This window comes from Staurois parvus, unplaced genomic scaffold, assembly GCF_062004578.1.
Source record: "Staurois parvus isolate SC_StPar_1 unplaced genomic scaffold, SC_StPar_1.0 ptg000287l, whole genome shotgun sequence".
NCBI classification, from domain to species: Eukaryota; Metazoa; Chordata; class Amphibia; order Anura; family Ranidae; genus Staurois; species Staurois parvus.
This window is the reverse complement of record NW_028318083.1, coordinates 24866550-24880938: the sequence shown is the minus strand read 5'-3', so window position 1 is coordinate 24880938 and position 14389 is coordinate 24866550. Positions and strand designations below refer to the sequence as shown.

The 14389-nt window shown below is 43.5% G+C and overlaps 1 protein-coding gene across 5 annotated transcripts in view; it reads left to right on the top strand.

The window, feature by feature from the left end:
- LOC149458451 (uncharacterized) overlaps positions 1-14389 on the top strand; it is a 46237-nt gene that overhangs the window by 344 nt on the left and 31504 nt on the right. For 4 of the 5 annotated variants that reach the window (XM_089682330.1, XM_089682327.1, XM_089682326.1 and 1 more), the window contains exons 2-4: positions 4067-4458; positions 6586-6760; positions 14078-14253. In XM_089682330.1, the coding sequence (XP_089538456.1) occupies positions 4067-4458; positions 6586-6760; positions 14078-14253 (743 nt within the window). Of the gene's footprint in view, positions 1-1173; positions 1515-4066; positions 4459-6585; positions 6761-14077; positions 14254-14389 lie in introns of those variants that run through there. The other variant, XM_089682329.1, reaches the window with a different exon arrangement.

The following is a 14389-nucleotide window of genomic DNA, read 5'->3' as shown; positions in this document are numbered from 1 at the left end:
ATAGATTCCCTTATAGAGCTTGTCATCGCTAATGCAGTGTTGGTGACACCTAGGAGGAGGGGACAAGCTATGTTACATACATTCCCTTCTGGGTGGTGGTGCCACTTTTGTGCCAGGTTGGAGGGGTCCACTTTGTGTTTTACAGGGGTTAGACAAAATGATGGAAACACCAGGCAAAAGAACAAAATCTTTAACTAATATGGTGTTGGACCACCTTTGGTATCCAAGACGACCTGAATTCTCCTGGGAATTGACAAACATAAGTCTTGGATGGTGGATAATGGAATCTGATACCACTCTTCATGCAAAAATCGTTCCAGTTCTTCGCAGAGGCAGAAAATGAGCTCAAACATTGTTCTCCAAAATTGACCATAGTGGCCTTATGGTATGGAGGTCTGGTGACTGCGGCAGCCAGGAAAGGTTTCGGTACATGGTCCGCATGCTCATCAAACCACAGTTTTGACACCAGCTGTGTGAATGGAAGCATTATCGTCTTGGTAAATGGTGCTGTCTTTGGGAAATTGTCTGTACCATGGGGTGCACATGGTTGGCCAAACTTTGTACTTCGCTGGAAGTGACTGCCTTTCAAGGTGATGATGGGGGCCTGCAGAATACTAAGAAATGGCTGCCCAAACCTGATTGTGCCACCACCATGCTTTACCGCAGTCCTGGTCGTAATCCTGGGGTGATGTTTGCCACACGTAAACACATCCATTGGTTGGGAACAGTTGGAAGCTCAATTCATTGGGCAATATTACACTCTTCCATTGATCGATCGTCCACAATTTATGGGTGTTGCACTACTTTCCCCTCTTCTGAGCATTAATATCGGTTTCTCATGGTTTGGCAATTATAACTCACTGGTGAATGTTTTGCTGATGGAGTTCCCTCTGCACAGTTCTTGTGGATATGGGCTTTGGAAGACTGAGATTGAGCTCTGCAGTCACTTTTGCAGCAGTTGTTTTCTTATTCTGGGTCACAATCCTGCGCAATGTCCTTTTTGTCTCCTTTGGTCAGTTGACCATGTCAACCATGCTTATACTTATCAGACAACGGTTTCCCAGAAACTGTAAATGCCATCGTAACCTTTGATTCTGTAACTCGCAACACAGAGGCACCAGCTAAGTGGGCACCAACAATTTGCCCTCTGAAGCTCAGTAAGCTCTGACATGACTGTATTACTGGCACCACACTCAGTGAATGACAAAAGTGAGGCTTCCCACCTGTTAGCTAGGTGTCTCATCACACAGCGGAAGCAAAAGGATCTTACATTACTTTCTCACCTGTAAATTATGTAGTGTTATCATATTTTTGTCCAACCCCTGTATACTAAATACAGCAGTCCAAGGAGAAGGAAGGCACTGAGAGCTGTGTGTACAGTGTAGATGTGTGATGGGCAGAGTCAGCCAGGCACCAGCCCAGTGTTATGTTATGCCAGGGATCAATGGAATGTGCTGATCTGGTACAATTGGAGACAGTCACAGCACATTAATCCTCCGCTCCCAGCCAGGCAGGTACAGTATTTTCTGATAAACATTTGGGGAAGTTTATTTTATTTTTTTTACTAAAAAAAAGAGAAATTCTGCGCAGCAGATACCCGCCTCTCTGTATGTTAGCTGCATATCTCTACTGGCTCTTAGCTGCTTCATAACAGATTTCGTTAGTTACTTTACAGTATATCAATGTGAAATGCTGTGTTAAAGCATTTTTATAGAAGAGTATTACATTAATTGTTACTGCTGTACCACCACATGTACTTGAGGCTTTTGGAAAAATGCAATGACAGCTATTAAACCCTTGCTGTGAAATGGGATATATATCAGAATACTACAGGAATTCCCATGTGTGCTTTCTGTCTGCAGCTTGTCATTTGTTTGCATTTTCGCTTTGAAGTTTGTGCCTTCTCCATTTCCATCTTGAGGGTGGCCCCATTTCGTTGCAGGGTCCCATGGAGCCACTCTTGCATGCAGCTTCAGCCTGCAATGGGGCTCAGATGTGCTCTATTAAAATGGCACCAGGGATGAGGGCGATCATGTGACTACTGTGATGGCTACAATGCCGGAATGACCATTTGGGCCAATTAACCTAAACGTACGTTTTGTCATGCTGATGTCATCAGGAGGTGTTCAACGCATATAGACCAAATCTTAATTGAGAAGATCATGGCTGTCTAGTGAGTTCTCATTAGTGGTGGTGGTACATGGAGGTGGAGTGGAGCACAAGGAGCAGAAATTGGAAGTGGTGGAATTACATGAAGCACTTTATTTCACAGAGCACAAGTCATATAGTATTGCACTTTGTTGTGGAAGAATTGTTGCACTTTATGGATAATAGACTAATTTGTCGGATATGTACGAAGTACTTTACATATTTAAGAAGTCACAAGTTTATATAATAGAAATTACACGTTTTTGTTGTTTGCATTATATATTTTTTGCACTTTATATTGATGTAAGAGCTGTATATTGTGGGTTATATTTGGTTTTATACATAATTGTGTTCATTACAGCAGCTATTTTGTACAGGGAGAGTCAATAGAGAGCAGGTGTTTTTGTTTATATATAGTGTAGGTAAATTTATTGTGTATGACTCATGGTAACTGTGTGAATCTGTGATTAAGGTCGGATTACTGCAGGTCAAGCTGGATGGTTTAACAGGTAGGGATTCTATCAGACTCCACCTGACTCTGGAGGACCATAGAACCTTCCAAAAGCCAGTGGGCGGAGTAGCTGGAGACCTAATCTGCATGTTTATGGGAGCCTAACCAAACCCAGGTTGGGAGGCCTTGGTAGAGTGGTGGACCAGCCCATAAATATGGGATAGTCAGGCTGGCTGGGGAGTCGGGTGGAAGATGGAGTGCCGAGGAGACTGTCGGTGGCCTGGGAGGAGTCTGGGGGGGCTTGCCTTCAGGCTGGACTTGGGCTGGCTCAGGAGGGTCCATTCAGCAGTATGAACAGGGCCTAGGAGCAGTGGGAGCAAGGAGGACAGATTGAGTACATCAGCACACCCAGATATTCACTAGAGGAGAGACTACCACATGTAGCAAACTTTCAAAGACAGCGCTGTGCTTAATCCTTTATCCTTGTTCTGTGAGATCCTTGGAGCAGCCAGGAGGGCTGGTAGTGTCTGCAGGCTGTGGAGCTGAGAGCAGTTCTACAGGGGAGAGGAGACATCTCTGCATGTAGTTTGCAGGTTAAACTGATTTTTAGAGGGGCTTTGAAAATCAGCGTAGGTCCCTTGCCCATAAGGAGCTGTTGCTACTGGTCTGCAAAGACTGATGGTTTTCAAGAAAAAGAACAGCCCAGGATCTGTCCCCATGCATTGATTCAGTCAAGTTGGGCATCCCCTAATCCCCATTCCCCTATTCAAGTTAATTTTCCCTAATAAAATGACAAAAACCAACCTCATGGACTGTTCACTGACTGTGGAAGCAAGTGTGGAAAATGCATGTTGCTTGGCTGTGCAGAACTTAGGGGGGACCTAGAAACACAGCGTCCCTCACGAGGGTAGTGTCACAAAAGTATTGACTACATATTACATAAGGAGATGTTCCTCCTTCCATGATTCTGTGCAGTCATAGTCTGTTTTCTTTCTCTTTTTCTCTCTCTCTCTCTCCCTTTCTCTCTCTCCCTTTCTCTCTCTCCCTTTCTCTCTCTCCCTTTCTCTCTCTCCCTTTCTCTCTCTCCCTTTCTCTCTCTCCCTTTCTCTCTCTCCCTTTCTCTCTCTCCCTTTCTCTCTCTCCCTTTCTCTCTCTCCCTTTCTCTCTCTCCCTTTCTCTCTCTCCCTTTCTCTCTCTCCCTTTCTCTCTCTCCCTTTCTCTCTCTCCCTTTCTCTCTCTTTCTTTCTCTCTCTTTCTTTCTTTCTTTCATAAAATTGTATGTTTTATACCCTTATTGTAATCTGTGTGAAGCCTACAAAGTCCATATTTTTTAGATTCTGTTATGTGGCCCTTGATGATGCCAGCCACTGAAGTTCCACCTTTATAATAGCAAAATTTCTTCATAGTTCACTGTAGATAAATTTGATATATTTAGTCATTTCTACCTTGTTCATCTATTTGTTTCAGTTACAATATGGAGACAGGTAAGGACTTGCCTTGGGTACTGGTGCAAGAGATAGGAGGATCCTTTGGAGTTATGGAGGAGCATGTGGACTACTTGGAGGAGCGATTTACTTTGATCACTATGAAAGAGTTAAAGGAGAAGAAAGAACAGGTAGCGGATAAGATAGTGTGCATCTTTAATTGGGCAAACAAGCCTGATGTTGATACAGAACTTCTGAAATGCCTTCCTCGATTGAAAGTGATTGCCAGTGCGGGAGCAGGGGTGGATCATTTAAACCTAAAGATGATATCCAACTATGGGGTTAAAGTCGCCAACACGCCTAACGCTGTGACCAATTCTACAGCTGACTTGGCCATGACACTGCTGCTTGTGTCTGCCAGGAGTTTTCTGGAAGGTAATGTCAGTCAAGGCTTTTATTATCTTTTATTATGTTACTTATGTTAATTTGATGTCTTCCCACCACCCAAGATGATCATTGTGAGAATGATGACAATGTTTTTAATTATAATACTCTGTCATTTAACCTCCTAGCGGTATGATTATTTCAGATTTTTGGTGCTAAAAGCGGTACCATTATTTTGCATGGAAATATGTAGTTTTTTTATTGTAGGCTGTAATATTTAGGAATAACTCACTGAAATCTGTCCGAACAAGAGTCTATTAAACATCCCGGGTATGATAAAATTTGAAACACAAAATCATAAATTATAATTTAATAAATAAGCATAAAAATAATAATATAATAATACATTTAATTCAATAATATAATCAAACCAAAAACACTGAAATTTGAAATATAACGCCAAGTTCGCACATCACTGAGCAAAGTCGCAAAATTGTTTTCAGTGTCTGATGACGAATTTCTCCACGAATCATTATCACTCAATTCTGCAAGTGGTTCTGATTTACTATCACTGTTCTCTAGCTGATCTAAACCTGTTTTTGACCTAAAGGGACTCTTTTTGGACGCCATGGACATTTCTAAGTTTCCAGGCAGAAAGAACAATCAAAATGCAGACAGGGTACAGGACAAAGCACTCGGGACAAAATGTATGTGAAATGGGTTGAAACAGCAATGTTTTACTATGTGAAATCGTTTTGAAAAAAATGACATTTTTTTTAAATTTTCAAATTTCCCGCCGGCGGCGCCCGTACGTCCCGACGTCACAGGGACCGGAACACAGGAGCCGGATGCCGCCATCAGCCGGAGGAGATGGCCAGGGACGCTGCAGGGGACACATCGCGGGAGCGAAGGACAAGGTAAGTGCTGCAGGGACTCCCTATGCAGCGCCGCATGGTAAGCCCGAGTGTAGCTCGGGGTTACCGCTTTTGGTACAGACATTTTACCCCGAGCTACACTCGGGAATACCGTTAGGGAGGTTAATGTAAGGTTAAAACATTAATGGTTTTATGATGTATAGGGAAACAAAAGGGGAGCCATAATAAATAAATGTTTAACAATACATTTCCCATGATATTTTTTGTAATATTTACCTTAGGGATACTTTTTGAAATAGTTAAAGCTGAACCCTCAGTCTTGCACAGTTGTACAGGCTCCTTCATGTACTGAAATTGTTTACTGTGATTTCATTGCACAATGCGAGCTTCTCACACTGTTCATTAGAAGCTGCAGCATGTCAGATAGAGCCCGCCTCATTTCGTGGCTGTAGGACATCCAGCATCACCTAGTCCACAGGTGTCAAACACAAGGTCCGCGGGCTGATTCTGGCCCTCCAGGCCATTTCATTTGGTCCTTGCACCTCTCCTGCAGGTACTCCTTTGTCTCCACCCCCACCTTGTCTCAGCAGTCGACAGCAGAGAGAATAGAACTCCTCTGCCAAATCCTGCACCTCTCATCTTTGCCTCCCCTGGTCTCAGCATTCAGTAGACTCTGGTAACCGACTGCACTCCTCTTCTGGTCCTCCTCCAGACCCTGCACGGGGGTACACGGTGATGTCAGAGAGGGTGTGGGATTCTTGACATCGGATGTAATGGGGGAAGGGGGTACTCTGGACATCTAGTCTTACAGATACATCCGGCCCTTTGATGGCAACCATAATGCGGCCCGCAATGAAATGGAGTTTGACACCCCTGACCTAGTCTTTCCTCCTCATCCTTATGGTCCTCACCTGTCATTTTTTATTCATAGAATTTCAATGATGGAAGCTCAGCATCACATGTGACCATTGCATAGGGCAGGCTACAAGCAATACAGTCCATCTAGGAACGCCCATTCTTCCAGACAAACATCCACCCATCAAGGCATTTTGATTTTTGCATAACTCCATCCAAGTTCCAGCCCACTGCTTGCATCAGGGAACAGAATAAACTTTAGCTTCAATTACCTCTTAGGTCTTCCTTTTAAAACCTGTCCAGTTAGAAACTGTAAAAACTATTATATATATATATATATATATATATATATATATATATATATATATATATATATATATATATGACTTATTCAGTAAGACACACAATACATTACAGTAATTTAAAAACATTACTTTCCTTTGAACAGGTCACAAGATTGCAATATCTCCAGACACTGATCATTTCCAAGTTAACTGGGTATCTAGAGGGGATATAACAGGGAACACTCTCGGCATTGTTGGAATGGGAAAGATTGGATATAAAATTGCACAAAGAGCAAAGGCATTCGAAATGAAGATTTTGTATCACAACAGAAGTCAAAGGTGGGAAGGTTTTAATACTTTTCTAAGGCTCTTTATTGGTGATTTTATAATTAGGAATTTATTGATTTAGTTGCATCTGCTTGTTTCGCCACATATTCTTTATCATATGTAAAGTGATTCTAAAGGCTGAAGGTTTCTTACTTTTATGCATTCTATGCCTGTTTCACACAGACTTCAGCCTGTATAAGAGCAGTGTTGACAGTGAACTTTTACAAAGCATTTGCAAAGCTTTCAGAAAGCTTTTTCGAAGCTTTTAAAGTACTATTGAGCTCCAGTTTGTCAACAGATCATAATAGGAGTACTGATTGCCACTTTAAATAAGCTGCTAACAGGCCTCAGCACTTCTGGAAGCTAGTTGAAAGCCTGCTAGCAACTTGTTTAAAGTGACAATCAGGACTGCCATTAAGATTTGTGCATAATACTGTATTTCCTAGCAGGAGTGGAAGGGCACTTTAAAGACTTACAGAAAGCTGCTCAAAGCTTGGTGAAAGTTTCAGAAAAGTTTGCTGTTCACACTGCTCTTGTACAAGCTGAAGCCTGTGGAAAACAGGCCTTACTGAAAGCCTCATGAAAGAAAATCACATGCAGGTTGCCACCCTATCCCTTTAAACATTTGAACAAATATATGTGATAATTACACAGCTTCTGTGGTTGATTAAAATGATTTTAAAACTCATTTAGTGCTTTATTTTACATTAAAGATCTTTTTTGATTGGCCAGCTTGCCGATTCCCTCATCCCCACATTTGAGATGGGTGGGGGAATTCACTTCTGCGTTATTGTATTCTTGCAAGGTATCCTCAGCTGCCAGAATACACTGTTCAGCGCTGCAGCTGACTGGCTGCAACCACTGATTGAGCGAAAGTATAATCCTGGGCAGCACAGTGGCTAAATGGTTAGCACTTCTGTCTGGCAGTACTAGGGTCATTGGTTCGAATTCCAACCATACCACCACCTGCCTGGAGTTTGCATGTTCTCCCTGTGCCTGCGTGGGTTTCCTGCGGGTACTCTGGTTTCCTCCCACACTCCAAAGACATACTGGCAGGTGAATTGGATCCTGTCTAAATTAGCCCTAGTATGTGTATGTATGAATGTGACTTAGGGACCTTAGATTGTATGCCCCTTGAGGGTTAAAGACTGATGTGAATGTACTAAAAAAAATATATATATATATATCATTGCGTAAATTGACAGCGCTATATAAGTACCTGAAATAAATAATCCGACAGTCCCCTTCAGAGGAATTGGTCATTAGATCAACTCCTCTCAAACAGGAATGGCCGTACATGGATCAGAATTTCCGGTTCCTGGTGAACTGGCTGAATTTTGATCCGTGTATGGCCAGCTTTACGGTGACAAACATGACTCATCCTGCCCCCCACCCAGTGGGTATCTTCTAGCGTTAAAAATGTTTTCACACATATAGATTTTCATCTTGTTGGAAAATCTCAGCGCAAATGGCACAATCCCTCACTCTTGTCATTAGGAAGAGAGAAGTATCAACTGTGAGCTGTTTCTGTCTGTTGCATGAGAAACAGTAGTGGGTGCCAGTGCCGCAGAGCACTGAGCAGCAGACTCTTCATCCTATATTGGGGGAGAGACATGTCATTGTGTTTTGCCATCCTAAACCAATAGGAGCAAATGCTACATAGAACTGAGGTGAATGTGTGTTGACAAAACTGGCCATAGATGGCTAGAAATTTGGTTGATTCTTGCTGAATTTGGACAAAATTTGGGGGTAGGGTTGCCACCTCATCCCTTTTTAAAACTGAACACATAATAATTACACTAATTATATTAATTTATGGCTGACTAAGGTGGTAATTAAACTCAGTACCTTATCTGCAATAAATTAGCCTCAGAACCTGTGTAATAAATATGTGTTTGGTTTTAAAGAGATGAGATGGCAACCCTATTTAGGGGTGCCCCTGCAAGCATGACCTGTTTTGACAAATTTCAATTTAAGAATCAACTGAATTATATACTAATTTATCAGCCAAACATTTACTGCATGTTATCAATTGCAATCACTGTTTATGTATACAACAAACAAGAGATCCCTGTGCTCAAATCCCAACAGCTAGTGCATGCATTTATCCATCAGGTGCTAAAGGGGTGTAACCACATATTAACACTAGAGATTCTGAAGACCCTCTGCACACTGGTATATACCCTTTCAAGCAGACTATGCAATAAATAGGGATATTTAGTTCACACATACTGCAATACATGCTTAAGCTGGCCAACTGCGTCAAAGTAATCCCTCTATGGCCTCTGCAAAGACGGAACCATAAAAATGGCAGAAAACATCACCAGACAGCAAATTAAAGGCATCAGTTCAGCTGTGGCATACTCAATTGCCTGTGATGAATCCAGAGACAAAGGTGATATTGAACAAATAGCGCTGTTCTGCCGATATGTGAACTTTGCTGGGCCACAGGAAGAAGGGTAAAAAAATAGAAAGGTAAAAAACGATATGTAGTGTTATCTTCATTTTAGATGTCATAAGGGTTTTGGGGCTTCCTGTGTTTTTTTTTGTGAGAAACGGGTCCAAATTGCTTTTTTGAGTGTCTAAGGTTGCTTACCCCTAGTCTAGTGGAAGCACCGGCCCTCAGTGCATGGTAAAGCAGGCACATATCCAAAATAAGAAATGTTGGGTTTACATTTTCTTTAAGTTGATCAGAGCCGTGTTTATGTCTAAGGGAACAAATACATGCTGTTAACACTTCGAAGTACACTGTGGGATAAAATAAATGTTGGTATCTAGTATAGAAGACACTTAACTAAGCAGGTAACACAAGTGTCTGTGTTACTTATAGTGAGAGCTTCACTTTCCTTACAGTTTTAGACTCCAATCTGCCTGGACTTCTCTCCACTTTGACATTGTGGTCAAGTACAAATTTTGGTAATCATTTATTCACTCTTACGATTAATTAACCAAGGGCAATGCTAGGAAACCTTTAACCCCAACAGAAGTACAATTTAACTGAATCAACACGGAATATCAAAATAGAAATGGTTTCTAATAATCTGTGATATCATCCAGAGATACTGATACCTGGGGGGGCAGCTGGTGCACTCGCCCTGGGCGCAAAATGTAGAGGGTCGCAACTCCATTCTGCCACCTCCTAGCCCTGTCCTCTCCAATTTGTCACAAAACTCAGAAGGCGGTGAAGGACGTTTTGCACTAATCACTTTCTCTACCGGCTTCTATGTTCAATCAGCAGCCAATCAGGGCATGTGCGGTGCAGGGCATATGTTGGTTGATGCCCGCCCCCCGATCCAGAAGCAGCAACTAGCAGCTTTCTTTTTTGTTCATGGCGCTGCGGGAGGCTACTCCTGTCACTTTCCCCCCCTCCCAACCTCCCTGCTTGTTTTGACACCCTTCCCTTGGCTCTGTGCTGTTCTAAATTGGGAGAGCTGCCTGCACATGGCACGCATCTACTGAAGCATTGCCTGCTGCACCAATGTAAGACTGTAAGAGGTAAGAGAGAGCTGTGGAGGGAAAGGAGGGGGGCGGTTGTGTAGAAAGGCTGCTGTGGGGTGTTTGAAGGTGTAGTGCAGAGGGGATGAAGAGATTTGTGAAAAGGTGAGCTGTGAGACGGATGGGTAGATTTTTTAAAAGATGAGCTGTGTGAGGGAAAAGTGAATCTGAGAGGAGGTGAGAGCTGGGAATAGTGTGTGTGTGTGTGTGCATGAATTGTGAAGAGTGTTTGGGAGGGAGAGATTTGTGAAGAGGAGAGAGCTGTGAAGAGTGTGGGTAGATTTTTGAAGGGTGTGGGGGGGGGGGATTGTGGAGAGTGTGGGGGTTATTTGTGAAGAGGTGAGAGTTGTGGGCAAGGGGGTATTTGTGAAGAGGAGAGAGCTGTGGGAGGGGATTTGCAGAGATTGCGTGTTTGGGTGGGGGACTTTTGAAGAGGTGAGAGTTGTGGGTGGGGGGGTATTTGTGAAGAGGAGAGCGCTGTGGGGAGGAGGGGGTTGGGAAGAGGAGAGAGCTGTGGGGGGTCTTGTGAAGAGTGTGTGGGGGGAAGCTTCTGAAGAGGTGAGAGTTGTGGGCGGGGGTATTTGTGAAGAGGAGAGAGCTGGGGGGGGGGGTATTTGTGAAGAGGAGAGCGCTGTGGGGAGGAGGGGGTTGGGAATAGGAGAGAGCTGTGGGGGGTCTTGTAAAGAGTGTGTGGGGAGACTTGTGAAGAGGTGAGAGTTGTGGGCGGGGGTATTTGTGAAGACGAGTGCTGTGTGTGTGTGGGGGGGATTTGTGAAGAGGAGAGAGCTGTTGGGGGGGAATTTGTCAAGAGGAGAGAACTGTGGGGAGGGGGAGTATTTGTGAAGATGAGAGCTGTGGGGGGAAGGGATTTGTGAAGAGGTGAGAGTTGAGGTCGGGGGAGTATTTGTGAAGAGGAGAGAGGTAGGGTGGGGATTTGTGGGCAGGGGGGTATTTGTGAAGAAGATGAAGTTGTGGGGAGGAGGGGTATTTATGAAGAGGAGAGAGCTGTGGGGATGGGGGATGGATTTGTGAAGAGAGTGTGTGTGTGTGGGGTCTTGTGAGAGTTGTGGGCAGGGGGTATTTGTGAAGAGGAGAGAGCTGTGGAGGGGGGTTGTGCAGAGGCGAGAGCTGTAGGGGGGGGGGGGCTTGTGAAGAGTGTTGGGGGGGTATTTGTGAAGAAGAGGCAAGAGCTGTGAAAAGTGTGTGTGTATGTGGGGGGGGATTTCTAAAGAGTGCATGTGGAGGGGGGATTGTGAAGGGGTGAGAGCTGTGGGGGGATCTGTGCAGAGATGAGAGCTGTAGGGAAGATTTGTGAAGAAGTGAGAGCTGTGTGTGTGTGGGGGGGGGGGAGATTTGTGAAGAGGTGAGAGCTGTGGGGGGGATTTGTGAAAGTCTGTGAGAGGGCGGTTGGCATAATAAGGAGTTTCCCCCTACAACAGGTTTTTATTGTCCTTCTTTCCAGCCAGCCTATAACCCTAGCATTACGTCTGGGTTATTGGTTAGCCGCTCTGCTGTAAATTAGGATTATGGGGCACAAACTACTTGCCTTGCCCCAGGCGCTGACAACACACGCTATGCCACTGTCCCCAGCTGAGTGCACGATGCCGAGTGTCAGAAAATTTACATAGACATCTGTAGGAATAACTGTTGCTAAATGACACAGGAGTTGTAGGTGCATCAGGCAGGAAACTCCAGGTGGATATAAAAGACCCAAGACCCAAAAAAGACAGCTCAGTAATGAATAGTTTTCAGGTTTTTTTGTTTAATGCAAGCAGTGTAGTGCCTGCACCTGACTTGGTACTGGCTTCTTGCAGACTATTCTTCAGTTTGTACAGTTGAGCTCAGAGAGGGGGAGAGAGAAGCAGTTCAAGGAGCCAGCCAGGTGTGCTGCAGTGCAGGGAGCATGCTGGTGGGAGGGGAGAGTAAAGAAAATTGCTTATCAGTGTGATAATTTTTACTGTCCATTAACAGGGTGGAATAAAGGGGATCTGTAGTGAAAGCAAAACTGCAACAGAGAAAGAACAGGTCCCATCCTTGGCAAGCAAAGATGTGCTGTGTAGAAAAGCTGAGAAAATCTTAGCCCTGGATGGACAAAAATGCAAGGCAAATAAAATGGCTCTTATATACAGTTGTGTTCAAAATAATAGCAGTCAGACATCACTAACCTGATCAATCACTGTTTTTGGTAGAAATGATATTTCTACATGGCAAATAATTTACTAGCAGGTGTAGTAGAGTAATAGAAATCCAACAGACCCAACAGTCATGACATGCATGCTGCTGATTCTGTGTAATTGAATCACTAATTGAAAGGGGCATGTTCACAATAATAGCAGTGTAGAGTTCTATTAGTGAGGTCATTCATTCTTTGAAAAACAGATGGCAATTATTGCCCTTATTTAAGGAAGGAAGGCAGCAAATGTTGTACATGCTGGTTACAGTGCATTTCTCTCTGAAATTCTGAGGAAAATGGGTCGTTCCAGACATTGTTCAGAAGAACAGCGTACCTTGATTAAAAAGTTGATTGGAGAGGTGAAAACATATAAAGAAGTGCAGAAAATGATAGGCTGCTCAGCTAAAATGATCGCAAATGCTTTAAAATGGCAACCAAAACCTGAAAGATGTGGAAGAAAGTGGAAACACTACCATTCGAATGGATAGAAGAATAGCCAAAATGGCAAGGACTCAGCCAACAATCAGCTCCAGGAAGATCAAAGAAGGTCTAAAGTTACCTGTGAGTACTGTTACAATTAGAAGACGCCTATGTGAAGTCAAGCTGTCTGTAAGAAGCCCCCGCAAAGTCCCACTGTTGAAAAAAAAAGACGTGCTGAAGAGGTTACAATTTGCCAAAGAGCACATTGACTGGCATAAAGAGAAATGGTGCAACATTTTGTGGACTGATGAAAGTAAGATTGTTCTTTTTGGGTCTAGTGGCCAGAGACAGTTTGTCAGACGACCCCCAAACACTGAATTCAAGCCACAGTACACTGTGAAGACAGTGAAGCATGGTTGCGCAAGCATCATGATATGGGGATGTTTCTCATACTACAGTGTTGGGCCTATTTATCGCATACCAGGGATCATGGATCAGTTTGAATACATCAGAATACTTGAAGAGGTCATGCTGCCTTATGCCGAAGAGGAAATGCCCTTGAAATGGGTGTTCCAACAAGACAACGACCCCAAACACACCAGTAAACGTGCAACATCTTGGTTCCAGACCAACAAGATTGACGTTATGGAGTGGCCAGCCCACCAGATCTCTCTGGTGCCAAGCCACTCCCCTACTCCTCCCTCCAGCTCCTGATTGACAGTGTCTGGATCCTGCACTGTCTGTGTTGCACTGTACATGTGACGGGCACAGGAACTTGAGGAGGCAGTGGTATGGACCTGGAGCCAGTGGCAGTGAACAGGGATGGCATGTAAGGCTGCATTCACATAATGGAATAGCAGTGGCCACCAGCAATAATCAGTAGATTTGTCCATCTCTGAATGCTGCAAACCAATATTTACCCTTGTGAACAAAGCCTAAGTGTTTGGGTTTACACACAGGGAAGAAAGATAGTAGGGAATGTTGCACTGCTTGACAGTAATCTGCTCATGCACAATACATACGTGATGTATGTTTGCAATATGTTTATTTTTTTCATTGAATGGTGGTCTGGTAGACCTCCCAATATACCCTATCCATCCAGCACCAAGGTGATCTTTGCTTTAGTAATGCATGCAAGATCATAGAGTAGGATGGACAACACCCCACTGTTGAAGCAGAGAGCCTCACATATCATAATACAGTTTATTTTATTATTTTAATCATGAGAATATTTCTTGCAGACTGGAAGAAGAAAAGTCAGTTGGAGCCACATACTGTGAAAATCTGGCAGATTTGCTCAAACAGTCAGATTATGTAATGCTGGTTGTTAACCTAACTCCACAGACAGAAAAACTGATTGGGAAAAGAGAACTGAAACTAATGAAGCCTTCAGGAACTTTGATTAATGTCAGCAGAGGTTTGTATAAGTTGCTTAGTTCTATTCCTTGTGTGTTAGAACCTACATAAACCTAATATCTTTTATTGTATGCCTATATGATTTTTCCTGTGTTGCTTAATCTCATGTCTTTAAGGCCTAGTTCACACTAGTGCAA